This window comes from Biomphalaria glabrata, chromosome 4 (genome assembly GCF_947242115.1).
Source record: "Biomphalaria glabrata chromosome 4, xgBioGlab47.1, whole genome shotgun sequence".
Taxonomy (NCBI): domain Eukaryota; kingdom Metazoa; phylum Mollusca; class Gastropoda; family Planorbidae; genus Biomphalaria; species Biomphalaria glabrata.
In genome coordinates, this window is record NC_074714.1 from 7,368,047 (window position 1) to 7,385,355 (window position 17,309).

Consider the following 17,309-nt stretch of genomic DNA (forward strand, 5'->3'; position numbering starts at 1 on the left):
AAATATTCTTACTAATAGTTTTTATCTTTACAAGTCAACTCACTCTGGCAAAAAATGTGTACACACCCAATCTCAGATCAAACTGGAATTTTGCATTCAACTTATGCCACCACAACTGTCAAATACAATTTCATTCCCTTGTTCAAGATACCAAACAAAATAATTAATTACCAATAGTTGATTGACTAATTGTTCTTTTTTAAAATTGATTCTTGTGTTTTTGTCAGGTAAAAGAAATAGTTGTGCAAAATTTCAGCTTAAACCGAGATTGGATCCAAGAGAAATAATGTGTTCAAACTTTTCACCATAAAAACAGAGTTGATATAAGCTTTGTTAATCATTTCCGGTTCAAGTTCAAATCTCAACTACTAGCTTCTACTCCACTTTCTCTAGGACTGCTCTATCTATCAATGACCTGAGCACTAAGGAAAAAAGTCCAAAACATGTGCAACTATTTACAAAACATCTCATTCACTTGTGTACAACTTTCAATATTTTTTTGTTTTGTCTATAGTTGAAATGTTTATCAATACCAAATGTGACTTTTGTAAAATATTTTTCTCTTTTAAAATGACTTCTGAGTTCTATTTAAATATTAATGCTAGAGTACGTTGAGACTGACCCCCCCCCCCCCCCAAAAAAAAAAAAGTCGAATCTTATTGAAACATAGAATGTGGATTGTTGGATGAACTTGAAAAGCCAAAGTCTGTAGTTATTGTAAGAGATTTAATTCAAATAAAGGATACAAAAACAACAAGAGCAACTGACCTACATAAATCAAAGAACTTAAAGGGTGGGGAAATTTGTGAAACAATTACACAGTTTATTTCATCAAAATACAAAAAATATTGACAGCATTTAATTTAAAAAAAAAAAAATCTCAAGCCCAAAAAGAAAAAAAAAAAAAAAATTTTCCACTCCAATGTTTTCAAAATCAGAGTTACAGGGAGGCTAATCAAAGCTAACAAACCAATAGTACAGTCTTGCAACATAAAATATGTGACCCTAGAGCAGCCAATGATAAATATTGAAACAATAATATTTTCTGCATTGCACACAAGTTCAACATTCAAACATCTACAGTAGAATTGAAAATCACAAATTATCACTTTTAATCAAGACAATGAAACAAAACAAAAATGAACAACAACAAAAAAATTCCATTTGTGTTCTAACTAGAAGGATGAACAAATACAAATGCCCCAGCACTGCACATGATACGAAACACATACAAAATGCAAACCCAATAATTCCTCTGTCAAAAATCTCCACTAGCCGTTCGTTAGAGACTAGAATTGATATTTAGTCCAACTTTCCCAAACAGATATTATTTTGTGGGGATGTGCTACAGCCTCCTCAAAGATTCAAAAAGCACCTAAATCTATTTCATCATTGAAATCTCTTTTCAGCCCATTAAATTCAAAAAGTAATTTCTACAAATATTTGTGTCAAAAACACAAGCAAAAAAAAAAAAAAAATCATTTTATGGAAGAAAAAAAAAAAAAAAACCTTGTACTACTCCATTGTATCCAGCAGACCAAACAAAAAAGCTAAACCTGTTATCAATACTGCAAGTCCAGTGGGTATACTAAGTGTGTGTATATATATATATATATATGCAAAGCAGGGGCCATTAACAAAAATGTTTGTCCTCTTAGGTCATGTCAACAAATATTATGTGAACATAAAAAAAATGGGAAAAGGGGGCCGCGGGGAGAAATCCCATTATCATTGAGCTTTGCAAATAAATGGACACAAAAATAAATCTGGTAAATAATACAGTACATAAATGAAACATCACATTGAGAAGTCCTGCAGCAAGTAGACTATGTTAGCCATTCAAGAATTTTGGTCACCAAGTGAAAGACACTTCTACCATTAGTACCAGGCAGATGAGATGTGTATCAGTCAAGCTACTGTCTATACCTATATGTCAAACAGTCTTTTGAAAAACAGATTCCCCAAAATATGATGCTTAAAATAAACCCAGATTTTTTTGTTTCTTTAACAGAATTGAAATTTAACAACAATAAAGTTAAAACCATATATTACATCTAGATTTTGAAAAAGCCAACATAAGTATTTTTAACTATTAGTAATTAAATGAATGATATACTACTGAAACATTGTCATCACTTGAATAAGGAATGTAATTGTCTTTAGTTTTTGTTGTTGGTGTATTAAGTTTCCAGATTTATGCCATTAACACAAGTTATTTCCAAAAAAAATATAAAAAAAATCTAAAACAAATGAGACAAACTTTGTCACTATGTGTGCACAGACTAAAGATGGACAAGTCAAGCCATAAAAAAAATACATAAAGATGTACAAGAAGAAGTTTATAAAATGTATAGCTACTTCCAACAAATAATGTCCAATGTGCTCACTGCAAAATGCCATGCTTGACCCCAAACATAAATGAACTAACAATTTAAAAAAAAAAAAAAATATTCAACAGCATTGCTGTTAACATGTAGAATGTCTCAGACACTGAGTAGTTCTGTCCACCAGAGAGAAAGAAAGAAGTAGACAGCAATCATGGTGGGGAAACAAATGACCATCAATCACTACACCAACTAGACTTCCAACTATCTTCCACAGAGTGAACAGTTTTAAGAAGATATTAACAGACAAAAAAAAATAATTAACACTGTATTGTACAAAAAATATTTGTCAAGACTACACAGTGCAGTGTTCAAAAGCCATTTAGCACAAGAGCAAAATTAACACATTTTTTTTTGGTTGTCTTTTTACATTTTTTTTTGTTTGTTTACTTTTGTCGACATGTATATATTTAATAATAGATCATTCAAACAGAAATAATTTGATGTAGACTTAAGTGTTTTCAATGAAACCAAACCTTGGTCCAGTGTAAGTTGTCCATACACAAAAAAAAAAAAAAAAAACCAGCTTAAATTAAAAATCTACCTAGAATACAAGACCGCAAAGCAATGACAAAATGGTGGACAATTTGTTCAAGTCATTTCCATTAGGAATTTTATACTTCACTTAAAAAAAAATATTTGAGAAACTACTAAAATGTATGACTCTAGCTTGCAAGCAAAGAGTTAAAACACTGCTGTTTGAAGACATATAAAATGACAGGTTAGAACAATGGCTTTATTCCCCTACAGCCTCCACATCTGTGTGTTTAACTTTGGAGAAGTCAAAGTCCTCCCCGGTGATGCGTTTGAAGATGTCCAGCACATCATCACATGTGGTTTCAAAATGAGTTGTAGCATCGTAGGATTTGGAAATAAATATCTGAAAGTATTCAAAGTATATTCAATGTCATGAAATTGTCACTTCAACCATATCAATAAACAAGTTTATGTGAGAAAGAGAAGCTTTCAAATAGTTAAAACTTTTTTACTTGATAATAGTACAATCATAGACTAATATATGTTACTTGATACTAATGCCATGTAAACTAGTATATGCTACAGGGTAATCTAATATTTTACCTTGCTTTCTTTGCCATCATCACTAGGGACAAACAAGTCAACTACACTCACAAACCTGTAACAACATACAATGGATTAGTTCATGCTTTCATTTTATGTATCTTTCCCAATATATTCTTTTCAATGCTAAAGCAATAATGTCACATACCCTTTAAACAGAAATAGCAATATATTAAATCGAGGCAATTTTAAATAATTGTTGTTACTATTTTTTAATGAAATAACACATCTTAAGGTAAATAAAACAAACAATTAGTACCTAAAGACAAGAAAACAGATTAAAAGAAAAGAAAAATATTTTAGCTACATTTCTGGCTTCTAAAAAAACACAAACAAAAACTAAAAGTAATAGTGTAAATGAATCAAAGATACTCCAAAAGGAACAGATAAGGTCATTCAAAATAAAACTAAGTAATAGTGTAAATGAATCAAAGATACTCCAAAAGGAACAGATAAGGTCATTCAAAATAAAACTAAGTAATAGTGTAAATGAATCAAAGATACTCCAAAAGGAACAGATAAGGTCATTCAAAATAAAACTAAGTAATAGTGTAAATGAATCAAAGATACTCCAAAAGGAACAGATAAGGTCATTCAAAATAAAACTAAGTAATAGTGTAAATGAATCAAAGATACTCCAAAATAAACAGATAAGGTCATTCAAAATAAAACTAAGTAATAGTGTAAATGAATCAAAGATACTCCAAAATGAACAGATAAGGTCATTCAAAATAAAACTAAGTAATAGTGTAAATGAATCAAAGATACTCCAAAATAAACAGATAAGGTCATTCAAAATAAAACTAAGTAATAGTGTAAATGAATCAAAGATACTCCAAAATGAACATATAAGGTCATTCAAAATAAAACTAAGTAATAGTGTAAATGAATCAAAGATACTCCAAAATGAACAGATAAGGTCATTCAAAATAAAACTAAGTAATAGTGTAAATGAATCAAAGATACTCCAAAATAAACAGATAAGGTCATTCAAAATAAAACTAAGTAATAGTGTAAATGAATCAAAGATACTCCAAAATGAACAGATAAGGTCATTCAAAAAAAAAAAAAACCTGCTTGGCAATAAAGTCCTTCAGCAGTAAACGTTGCTTTTTTTTTTTTGGCCACTTTCTAAAACTTTCTAAAATGTTTTTGTTTTATAAAGTTATGGTTCTTATACCTAGTAGTTAGTGTCTGCAAGGATCTCGGAGGAGGTTTTACCTCAATATAAGAGGCCCATAGGTGTGCAGACATGCCCTGCAGCCCACAAACAAAACCCCTAGCTAGGTCTAAGGCTAAGAGAGTAAACCCTAACAGATAATTCAGTTTTGGAGCTGCGTTGGTTGGGGGAGGGTAAAGAGACCACTGCTCTCTGGCAAACTCCATCAGACACTTGACCGCAAATTAAAAATGATGTTCAATTTCTTAGAAGAGAGGTAAGTGTGGATATTTGGGCAGATTGCAAATTTACTGCCCAGACTTTCCGCCAATAATGGAGAGGTCACTCTGAGAAATGCCTCAGAAAAAAACACTAAGAGTGACAGTGCCTAGCTGATTCTAGGCTGAAACACCAGGGACCACTCCCTTCTGTATGAGAGGCTTTTCAGTCTTGCAGCACCATTGGGTGCTTAATTATACAAAAAGAGCCAACAAAAAGGAGGGTTCTGTACAATACAGAAGTAGGAAAGTCTAACACAGGAGCATCTGGCGTATCCTATCACCATGGATGTGTATCAAGGATTGACCTCCTAGGCACATTACAAGTAACAAAGCAAGATGTAAAATGCCACAGGACTGACAATAACAATACTAATATAAAAAAAAAAATTTCATTGCTTTAGTTCTCTATTAAAAAAAAAAAAAGATTTCTATTCAAGTAAGAACATTACAATTAGACTAAAATGCTTACTTTTCTTCTATTGGACCCAGCAAATCTAGACCAGGCTGGAGCTCAGCCTCTGGGTTATTAGTCTCTACGGTTGTAGCCACAATGGCCAGGTAATAGTTTTTGGCACAAACATTGTGTGCCGAGGACACCATGCACACATAGATATCTGAAACAGACAATGAAGTGACCAGTAAGAGCTAAGACAAGTTCCCATAGTGTACACCAGTAGAAACTAACAGAATTTTGCCCTTAATCTGATGAGATCAGAGTAAAAAAATAATATTGTATAACTTTGTAATAATGAGATTATAAATTTGACAATTACACATCTGTATTGGTGGTTGGGGGGGGAGAAGTTTGTGAAGATGTGATTCAATATTCACATGTTTTTTTGGGGGGCCAGGGTTAGGTGATGTGCCACCAAAGTTTTTCATATCCACACAATTCATTAGAATAAAAAAAAAATCAGAATGCTATGTAATGAGGTTTGAAACATAGTGACAGGCAGAATTACTTTACCCTAACACTAGCTGATTTCTAAGAAAATATATACATTTTTCTTACCATCATTCCTATTGACCTGGTTCTGGGGGATGATAATTTGAACTGACTGGGCATCCTTGGTGTTTTCTATTGGATGATTCAGAATACAAATTGCACGAACAACCTAATCAGAAGAAAATCATGACATAAATTCATATTTTTGTTAAGCCAAGACAAGAGTCAATTGTTCAAAGTTCATGTAATTCTGTGACTCAACAAAGAGTCCTATCTTCTCATTTCCTATTTATTTATTTTTTTTTATTTTTTTTTTTAAACACTAGTGTACATTAAGCTCTCTTACAGACCAAAGTTGTTTAAGCAAATCTTCACTTTTTACCAAATCTCAACTATTTCCAATTTGAAAATGTCTAAACAAAGAGAGGTAACTCTAAAAAAAAAAAAAACAAAAAAAAAAAACTAATAAATTAACAACTTTACAAAATAAAAATATGCACCTTTCATAATTAAAACAAGCTTCAAAAATACAACATTTCCGAGGTGTAGACCTTGTACACTATTTAACATCAGCACTTCATTTAAAAACTTTTCAGGAAACACAAAAATAGCTATATAGATACAGTTTTTTTACAATAAAAAAGATTTGCCAATCTTGTGTTCTCATTCTGAATAAGATATGTGAGCTCTACTTTAAAAGTTTAAAAAACTGCTGCTAAATTCCTATCGCATAAGTGCCACAAGACGCAAATTGCAATAGGTGCTCTAGGGTTAAGCTGCACTTATTTTAGCCCACCAAGGTTGAATACAACAATTTTCCTGACAACAGTAATATAACTGTGTAGATACTCACCTGGCCTACTTTTTTACACCTGTCCTTAGCATAGGTTGGGTCACACACCACAATACTGCATTTGGCAGTATCTTTGCCATCAGACACGCCCACAACATGGCCATCCTCCATGACAATGTGGTCAATTGGTTTGTCCAACATGTAGGTACCACCATAAATAGCACTCAACCTAGAAACACATTCATGTAGAACACACTAATAGAACAGATTTGCAAGTTTGTACAAGTTTACTAAATGCCATTGAAATTGCATTAACTCTCATATCCAAACTTAAACTATAGTGCTTTAGCATCTATTTTTTTTAAACAATGAAAGATTGAATGCAATTTCTAATAGTATGTTGAATCATTGTATAAAAAAAAAATTAGCCTTAACTTTTATTTTACACAAGTTTTATGATAGAAGAATTACCTGGCAAAGCCTTGAGGCAGTTCTCCCAGACCATACAGAGGATACAGGTAAGGTGATTTGCCATATCTTGCCAAAGAGTCACTATACAGTCGGCACTTCTTCACAAGCTGAGTACAGGGTTCTGTCATGTACCTGAGAGCGTTATTTAATTGGAGTAATTTAAAAGTTGTCTTTTTTTTTTCAAAGTAAGATGTTTTGGTGATGGACAGGAATTTGGCACCAAATTTATCTAGACAAATAATTAATTCACACACACACACACATATATATATATAGTTTTATTAACTTTTGTATATCTATTTCTATTCAAATTATGTATATGTAGAACAGTTTGTTTTTATCTCATTAGATTAGATTTAGGAAAGATTGACATAAGGAGCAAGTATTTTTAAAATGACCCATAGCTTGAAATGGGAAAAAAAAAAAAAAAGGGGGGGGGGGAGAGGGACCAATAAGGAGAAAAGACACTGGTCACTATAGAGTCACTGGTCTTGAATGGTAGCAAGTTTAGAAGGAGTCTTCCCTGGTGATGGTGGGAAGAATGGAGGAATATGTTGTATCGTTCCCCTAACTCTTGCTACATATATTTACACAGCCTAAACAACTGAGGTTTTGTAATATATCGAGTGACAAGTACGAGTCTGGTGCGTCACTTAGTAAAAGTTTGATTTATAAAAGTGTCAGCTATGTAGACCTTGGTAATCATTAAAAAAAAATGTTTGTTATAAAATATTTTGTTCAAGAATTTTTTATTGTTTAGAGCTACCTCACATAGCTGAAGAGAAATTACGAGTTAAACACAGTTTTTAAAATAGTAGTTATTGGCCTAAATAAATTTCAGTATAATATAACAAAAATTTAATACAGACACTTGACCCAAGCAACAAAATAAAAGATATTGCTAATCACAGTAAAACAAAATTAAGATCCACATTTTTTTTTCTTATGTCAACGATAAAACAATAAAACAGGCATACAACAATGTATCCATTCTAAACATTATAATATATAATTATAATGGGTTATGGTTGCATAGTTTGCTTGAATCTGATACCCGATGGAACCTAAAACATTTTCATCCAAGATATTTTTTTGAAAAGAGCTATGTTTGCAGATTAGAATTCAAAGCCATTTCCCAGATACCCCCCTTTCCTTTCCTCTCGTGTCAACAAAAGAAACTGGGCCAGTAGGCTCTGAGAATTATATGAAGCATGAAGATATGTTTTACAAAAACAATATTAAAAATTTATTCTAAATACAAACCATGACTCATTACACACACCAAAAAAAAAAAAAAACATTTAAAGTGCACATCAGTCACCTACTTGTCATTCCTAAATAATGCTAAAGCATGGCCTGTGAAGTCTTGAGTATTGGCGTCAAGGCCAAATTTTTCATACAACTGCTTAGCAGGTACAGTAGGTTCAACACCCTTCCATGTTTTAGGGTCATTGATGTCAAAGTCTTGAACAAACTGAAGGAAATTCTTAAAGCGACGCTTTTCAAATATACCCATCAGGGCTGAAAAATAGATTGAAATTCCTTTGTAAATAAAATATTTTAAAAAATTGATTTTTCTGTTTATTGAGGAAATTTCCATGAACAAAGTAATCCAAAAAAAAAATTATATTTTTTCTTACATGAGGCAAGAGCTTCCTTCTCATCAGCAGGCACCTTGTAGATTTTCCCTCCTTTGTAGACATAGCTACCATCCACTGATTTGAACTCCAGATAGCGAGTGACACCAGTGTGAATGAGCAGTTTCACAAGCTGACCTATACAAATTCAAATAGCCAAAGTTTTAAGTCAACACTACTGCAGCCTTACTTTATTCAAAATTTTCTAACTATCTTACAAATTGCAGAGATTCCTTAAAAAAAAGGTAAATATGTCCAACAATTTTTCAGCTCAGATGCTCCTTACTTAGTAATTAACAGCTATGTTGAATTTAAAAACTAGGACAATTTATTAACATAGGTAAAGTAGTGATATGGAATACAGAAAAAATTGTAATCCTCATAGATAAAACAATTTGTAATTATATATAAGAAAATGTCTTTGATTCCAAAAAATAAGGATGAGCATAGTATTTCACATGGCAATGCAAACCCAGTCAAAACCTGTTTATTTTGCCATATCTGATGCTGACTGATCATTGTATGCCATGGGTCTACTAAACTTTTTCCTTTTATCTTCTGTGCCATCTTCAGAAAAGGTTTTTGTTTGGGCCTCATATGTGTCACACAACCTTTGCTGTCTCTTTCAGAAGCCGTCTGCTTTCCTCTATGTCAGTCAGGGAAAATGGCACCTGATCATTACACTCTTTAGGCATATCCTGCACAATTTTTAGCTATTAAAATGAAAGTACATTTAAAGATTTAAAATGCTTTGTTTAGTAAAACCAAAGCAGATTTTGTATATCATAGGAAAAATAATCTGAAACTGCAACAGTTTATAACAGCTGAAATAGCTTTTTGAAACATCTAAAATAAAATCTCACCATTAGCCATCAAGAATTTGGGAATGAGATCAACATTCCAGTCTCTTCCGCGACCATACTTGTCACCAACAACTGGTTTTCCAAAGTGCTGGTATACCTAAAGATTAGAGACAAAATACCGATAATGCTCTCAGATACTTGCTGATTAATAGCCCTCATAGTATATCTAAGACCTTGAGAAGGAAACTCTGTATTAGTAAGTGTGTTTATTTTGAGTGACTAGTAGTGTATTGTGTGTGACTGTGTATGGACAAACTAAGTGACCTTTATTGTTGATAGTTGGGTGAGTGTGTGTAAGGTATGACTGCGTAGAAAGGGGTTAGTGAACAATACAGTGCTGAAGGAAACAACATGTACTCAATGAAATGGAATGTTAAGATAATATATTGCTAATAGTTAGTAACTCTTTGTGTACAAGATGTTGAATATAAGGTGTCGTAGGTGGGATGATCTACAACACCCTAGCCTTTCATTCTTCATGCAGTGCCATTGAGCTTTTCTTGCTACATGTACTACAGGTTTGAATTTGAATTGACCTTGATAGTGTGTATTCTTCTTCCATGCAGTCCAAGCCAGTAAGCCATCTGCAGAGCTGGAGAGTGTATCAACCTCTATAAAATCTACTTTTCTGATTAGACCTGCATAGCTGGAAAGTGTATCAACCTCTATAAAATCTACTCTTCTGATTAGATTTATTTGCTGGCAGCCTGGTAGACCCATAATTGGCTTTAAATGTGAATGCTTTGAAATTCTATTATGGCTGTTTTCTTTTTATCATTTCATATATGTGCTTTGCCAACAATGTTTCAATCTTTCTCCGCTGTAAGTAGTAAGTCTGGGCGTTGATTTGAGAAGTTTTTTACTTTTCAACTGTTTCCAAATTCTATATGGGAGAATGTTGTTTCTTTAACTCTGTGAGCCAATATTGCAGGTGAACAAATTTTCCTCAATGAAGTCATCTTGACCTTCTGATTTATTTACACTGAAAGACTTTGATCTTCACAAAGACAAAAAAAGTCACCTCTTTTATGACACATGCTGGGCACTGACATGGTTTGTGTTCATTGCCGCAATAGCTACTACTTAAATTTCCTTTTCTTCTTTTGAAGTTATTGATAAAGATGCCATTAACTGTCTTGGCTGCCCGGCATACATTTTCTGCCTTGTTAAGGGTCTAATTCTGATTCTATTCAAAGTTTTGCTCTAGTGTTCTCATTTTTTATTCCACCAACTATCTTTTATTAGGAAATCTTTCAGCGAATCGAACTCACATGTCTTTGCCTTGAGTTTGATGTCAGTGACAAAGCTGTCAAATGATTTTTCATTGTTTTGAGATTTCTGGAAAAACATTTCTTTCAATGGTGACAATTTTTCCTTGGCAGACAGTTTTTCTCGAATTTATTAAGAATGCGCTGAAGTGTATGAAATGAGTTTCTTATCTCACATTTATTACACACGTTTTCCATCCATTGGAAAGTGTTATAGACCTGCACAGCTTCTTGGCCGATCACTTGCAATAATGTCATAGACTCTACTTCTCTGCTTTTTGTATTCAGTCCACTAGCTATTGTATATCTGAAAGGATTTGCCATTTATTTCCAGGGGTTGTGGCAGGTAAAGTAGGTCCATCTGACACCATGTAATAAATGATATGGACTGTCAAGATAATAAAGTTAATTGTTGATAATTACTAAGTCTTTCTTAGTGTGTAGGCCTACAAGATATCTAATACATCATTTACATGGAGTCAGAAGTGGGATGAGCTACTATTTTTATGACAAATTCAATAACTTACCTGATCTAAGGGTGTTAAAGAAGCACTTTCTCCTCCATAGTAAGCATTTCTATCCAGATGAAGAACTTTCTTTCCAGATACTGACAACATACCACTCAAAATACACTCCTGAAAAATACATCACTTTATTCAGTTGTCGTTCAAATTGTCGTAACATCATTTGAAATTAGGATACATATCAGGACATATTCAAGCATTGCTGAGCATTCTCATTGTAAAATTTCAGTGATTTGGTCACAGTTTTTTTTTATCTAAAAAGACAAAAATTTTTACACTAAAAGTGTCATAACTTCTGTTCTGGTTAACTTAGAAACATAAACTGGGTATCAATAAACTCGGTTCAATAAGCTCTATCTTACTCTATTAGTTTCATTACAATAAATTGAACTTGAAATGGTTATCAAAGTACCTAATCTAGATTCTAGATCTAGATGCTAGACCTAGATTTAGATCACTACTTGTCAGTAGATGATAGATCAGATCTAAAATTAGTCAAATCTAAATCTATTCAAGACTAGATTGAAGATTTTAGATTGTCACTAGAATTCACTAGGTGACTAGACTAGAGTGACTAAGAGTCTAGTCTAGATCTATTCTACTTCTAGATCTTGATCTAGACCTAGATCTAGAGATACTCATGATGATAATGATGACTTGATGATGATCTACTCTTCATCATCATCATCATGGTTATGATCATGAATGATCATTCATGAACATCTCAGACAGTCTCACTCTGACTCTGACTCAGTCTCAGGATTATAAATTCTAGAATAGATCTAGAATTATAATCTAGATTATAAATGTATTACAATTAGACTATGTTAATTACCTTGAGCCCTGTGCCCATAACAATGACATCGTATGTATCGTCCATTTTACAAATCGGTGATTTTATTAAAAATTATTACAATAGATAAATAGTAGCCTATTCTAGTTACACCCACTGGTGATGTTAACACCGGGCTCTATCAACAAGATGTCCACTTCCTCCACGCGTATTAATACACGTCAAATACACATTTTCCCGATAACAGCCAGAACATAGTTGCATTTCTAATATACGATTTAGTTAGCGTTAGATCTTTGTATAGATGGATCTAGATTCTAATTAAAATCAAGCGTTTTACTATCCCCTTAGCTCTTTTTTTTTTAAATTAAGGATAGGATCGAAATGACAGAGAACCGAGACAATGTAAAGTATTTAGGACTTTAGATTTTTTTTTCAGTAACCCCCCCCCCCCCCCCAAGTTACCTGGTTACGGTACATAGAAAAGGAATATGTGTCTTAAATTTTTATAGTATAAAAAATTTCCCGGATAGTCTGAAATTATAGTGATTTTAAAATAAATTTTAACTATAGTTTATAGTGAAATATTATACAATATATGTGTGAGACACGTGCGAAAAGAGGAGAAGATGTGGGTCTTGAAGTTAATAAATAAAAAATCAATTAATTCGACCATTCGTCAATGATGATAGATTGAATTTCATGGGGCAATAGTAAACCGATAATTATAATACTCTTTTTACAATATTGTCACTAGTTATGTGACTCTACGTGTAGGCTACTTACACATCGTCACGTTGGCCACAATTTATAGTATGAACTGTACTAGTCGTCATCTCTTGCTGTAATGAAGGGGATTCAATCTAGGACATAATAATCTTTATTTCTGAAAGAACTCATGAAAGCTATGAAACCATAAGTCACCAACAGACTAAGCCTACTGCTGGCTGCATCTAGTTATCTCTAAATCTTCCATTCTCTCTTTAAATGAGCTTGCTCAAACATTAATTTGTACAAATTCATTGTACAAATTACTTGAAAGGGATAGAGATTTGATATCATGAAAACAGGTCAATCTTAAGCAGCCTAATTTTATGATTGTCAGATAAATACAAATGTAAAATTGACTCGGCTTTTAAGTTTCAGACGTTCCTTCAGAAAGGAAGATTAATACGTCCGACTGTCCAAACCCAAACCTCCTACCGAACGGCAGAGGATGACGGCTGACGAGTGCGACTTTTGGGCTATCGAGAGAACAGTGCGAAACGCATACCAAACGACCGGGCGTGTAGGCTTTTTACGTTATTTGCAGTACTTAAATATAAAAACCTTACGTTAAAGTGCGGAGATCGCAACAAAGATGAATAAATAGTCCGCATTAAATTTATAATTTTTATTTTCTATTTAGCAACATATGTAAAAACAATTGTTAAATTTTTATACAATTAAAAACTAATTTTAAAGACACCAAAGAAAGTGAATATTTACAAATATGGACATTTTCTAAATATGCTGAATTAATTTTAAAAAATTCTCTGAATCTTTCTCAAGCTTTAAAATAATTAATTAATCATTATAAACATAATCGCATCAAAAATTATTAAATCTTTGAAATAAATCGTGTTTTTAGTTCTAATGTATGATAATTATCGATTAAATTCAGTTATTGATGCTAAAAGTAGTTCCTAAAATTAAGTGCGGTATTGCAAACATGGCTGCACACTTTGTTGACATCTATACAAATAAGTATATTTACTTTTTGGAACATCGCTTGAATGGATAATGATTCAATAATGTTTACATTATTTGGATCAAATCGCGATTTTTAAATACGTTTTTTAAATGCATTTTAGCATGATTAGTAAAAACAAGTAACGAATCATGGCTGAAAGTAAGAGATCTACTCGAGAACAGATGAGACTGAGAGACCATTCTTACAGTAACAATCACTACTCACTCGCTACTCCAACTCATAGTGAAGGTGAAAATTTACGTCAGACCTCCAGAAGTCATATATCTATTGAATCTTCTTCTGCCCCTGAAGCAGATGATGGTAATTTATTTTTTCAACTCTAAATAGAAGATCTAGTCTAGTTAAGCTAGTACTAAGTTACTAGACAACTAGAGTTTACTAGAGGAGTGTCTAGACTTTATTTAGTCTCTAGCAGACTCTAGACTCTAGCTGAACTCTACTCTAGCTAGAGAGTTCTGCTGTTTTAGTGTTTCTTTAGACGTTTAGACTACAGTAACTTACGTTTATCAAACAAGTTAAGCTCAGTCACCGACATTTTTTATGTTTGAATTTGTGTATCTTCGTAAAAATTAAACCTAGAAAAAAACTGATTGTATCTAAATCTATGAATTCCTCATCCATTTTTCTTAAAAAGTAGACATGTTTTATTCAATTACTACTCAAAGTTAAACTTATATTTGATGTTAAAGTGGGTCAGGTCGATGCTTTCAAAAGCTTAAATTATCGAACACTGTTTTACCTTTATCTGTATTAGTATACTTGACTAGAAACGCTAAATCAGGTTTCTCTTATATTTTAAGAATATGCAGAAAAAAATGCAGATTACAAATATGTAATTTGATTTCCTCGGAGATAAATAGTTTTTAAAATATAAATTTTTAAGTTTTATTTCTTATTACCATATATTGTCATTGGAAATAGCCATTTTCGTTTTAAGGCTTAATACTAGATTATCTCCCTTGAATTACTTGCCAACATTTTTCTGTTGCTGTTTTGTCTTTCTTTCTAGCAGCTATTAGATCTAATATTAAAATTCATTTAAAATGATAGCATAAGAACAAAAAACTCTCTTTAAAAAAGTTATTGAAAAAAATGAAGAAACAACTTCATCAATTTATTATTAACATTTTTTAGACCTTCATTTCAGTAAATACACTTAAAAATGCATAAGTTGACAGCATAAGAACAAAAATCTCTATAAAAAAAGTTTAATATAGATAAGGGATATAAATATGCTTAAAAACAACATGGTGGTCAGTAAATGTCTCTGGGCATCTAAACTATTACCCCTTTATCTTATCTTATCGAACATCATAAGAACTTATCGAACACATGAGAAGTATGGTGTTTTAAAAGTGTTATAATCTTAAAATTTTGTGAAAAGTATGGTGTTTCTAAAGTGTTATAATCTATATTTTTTTATTTATATATAAATATCATTTTCTTTTTATGCCATGTCAAGACAGACAGATTTTAGTCATTTTTACATGCTCCACATCGAAGGAATCTATCACTGATCAGCTCTGCTTAGAAACTGACAGTGCTAAGCCCAGTAACGCATTTTCGACACATTACAGTACCAGTACTTATTTAGGTCTAAGCTATTTTGAAATATAAGGCCATTAATAAATCCAGATATTATTTATTTGGCTGAAAAGCTATGGTAGCATGCGAGCTGTGTTACCTATAGATGTAGATAGATCCGCCCTCCCTAAACCACCTGGCTGACCCCCCATAAAAACACCATATTTTAGAGCATGCTTAGTATTTGTCACACACACACAAACAACATATCTACATATATCTATCACGCCTAGTGTTTGTGACCTAATTAGCGGCTTGACCATAGGTACTCACTGATGGCTCCTCCCCCTTTCCCCTCAACATTGTTCTTACTACAACTTGAACAATGTTTTGGGGCTGTGTTGGTGACCTGGTTTACACCTGTGTGTTTGGCTATCACTGACCTTTTTTTTTTTTTTTTGTTGTGTGTTAGTCTGGTGGCTGCGTTTGCATTGAGTCTTGAAATTTACGTTGTTACATTGCACTGAAAAAGTGTGAATGTTGAGTAAGAAGAAAGTGCGGGTAGGGGGGTGTAGGCAGAATAAGAGAGTGGTTAAATATGGTATTTTGTTATTATTTTGTGCATTTGTGATGTTTCAAAGGAGTGTCTTTGTAGCGCATTATGAGCTTTATCATACTTTATGGCAAAAATATATATATATATATATATATAATTTTATAGACCCTGCGTCACACGTCTAGATCGAGAAGCACAACTGACTACGTACAGTGTCTTGACTGTTTCTCTCCCCCCCCCCTATTTTTTTTTACCTACCAAAGACATTTTTATTTCAAAATACCATATCTACATTCTATACCTCCCCCTTAGCCCTTTCGTTTTATTAATATCTCTTCACATCAAGCACATGCGCTAGGTATTTGTTTATAACACATAATTCAGAAGTTAATAGAATGGGGCATCTGAAAAAAAAAAACACACAACTGGATATATTTGCATTCGTTGTTACTATGGCATCACAAGGATGATAATAGCATCAAACTATATGTGTCATAAAATCAAGCTTTTAAAATGGGTACAATTAGTGAATATCAATGTAAATCTATTTACTTAGAAAAATATAGCACATTTACGGTAAACCACAAATAGCTGATACAAATTGTAACACATGAGTAATTTATATATGTACGTTGCATTACATTATTTTAAAAAATTACAATTAAAAAATATATAATTTAAATATTTTGTCTTCTTTGGGTTATATCCCTTTGATGTTTATTTTTAACATTAAAATTGTATTCGATATCTTACAAAGCTGAGATTGCTTATAAAAAAACAGCTACTATCGAACACCCCATATTTAAACCTCAATTTTCATGTTTGGGTAGCAAAGGACATTTTAAACAAATAGTTGCAAATTATTTCTCAGCCTAATTAGAAGCCTATTATATAGGTTTTGTTTAGCTGAAGCATCGTTGGCATTAAAAAATGCCCTTAACCCGAGACTCACTTCACTCTTCCCAAGAGATCAAAAAAAGTGAAATTTTTATACCAATATTACCAATGCACTTCGAATATAAGTAAAAAAATTATCCTCGGGTGAAAATGAAACTAAATATAACTTAGCTATAAAGAAATGGACGATGCACAATATGAATGGACTAGTTTCTTCATAATCATCAAAATAAAGGAGAATTTTAAAAAATACAATGGGGTGTTCTATAAGTACCTTAAAACGAAGGTGTTCGATAGATGTAAGTTACTCTAGAGTACTTTTGACACTTTTGTAACTTTAGACTAGACTGTCTAGACTGACTTGAGTATCATCATTCAAA

At 32.4% G+C, this 17,309-nt stretch overlaps 2 protein-coding genes across 2 annotated transcripts in view; one reads left to right on the forward strand and one right to left on the reverse strand.

The window, feature by feature from the left end:
- Positions 1–707: 707 nt before the first annotated feature.
- On the reverse strand, positions 708–12,408 carry LOC106074773 (rab GDP dissociation inhibitor beta-like). Its single transcript, XM_013235613.2, has 11 exons — positions 12,242–12,408; positions 11,410–11,517; positions 9,615–9,711; positions 8,755–8,889; positions 8,440–8,635; positions 7,115–7,246; positions 6,704–6,872; positions 5,917–6,019; positions 5,374–5,518; positions 3,465–3,519; positions 708–3,264 (listed from the first exon to the last, which is right to left on the reverse strand). The coding sequence occupies exons 1-11, from the start codon at positions 12,284–12,286 to the stop codon at positions 3,121–3,123; spliced, it is 1,329 nt and encodes a 442-aa protein (XP_013091067.1). The 5' UTR covers positions 12,287–12,408; the 3' UTR covers positions 708–3,120.
- Positions 12,409–13,894: 1,486 nt separating this feature from the next.
- LOC106074772 (E3 ubiquitin-protein ligase RNF123-like) overlaps positions 13,895–17,309 on the forward strand; it is a 38,633-nt gene continuing 35,218 nt past the window's right edge. Inside the window, exon 1 of the mRNA XM_056027916.1 lies at positions 13,895–14,252. Coding sequence (XP_055883891.1) covers positions 14,081–14,252 — 172 coding nt within the window. The 5' untranslated portion in view covers positions 13,895–14,080. The remainder of the gene's footprint in view (positions 14,253–17,309) is intronic.

What these genes read in the sequence shown, in the direction of transcription:
- LOC106074773 (XM_013235613.2), bottom strand. Translation starts at nt 12,286, where the DNA reads ATGGACGATACATACGATGTCATTGTTATGGGCACAGGGCTCAAG. An exon ending in CAAATTCTTGATGGCTAATG is followed by an intron (nt 8,890 to 9,614) that starts GTGAGATTTTAT and finishes GAATTTGTATAG; the next exon opens with GTCAGCTTGTGAAACTGCTC. An exon ending in GGTGTAAAAAAGTAGGCCAG is followed by an intron (nt 6,020 to 6,703) that starts GTGAGTATCTAC and finishes TCTTCTGATTAG; the next exon opens with GTTGTTCGTGCAATTTGTAT.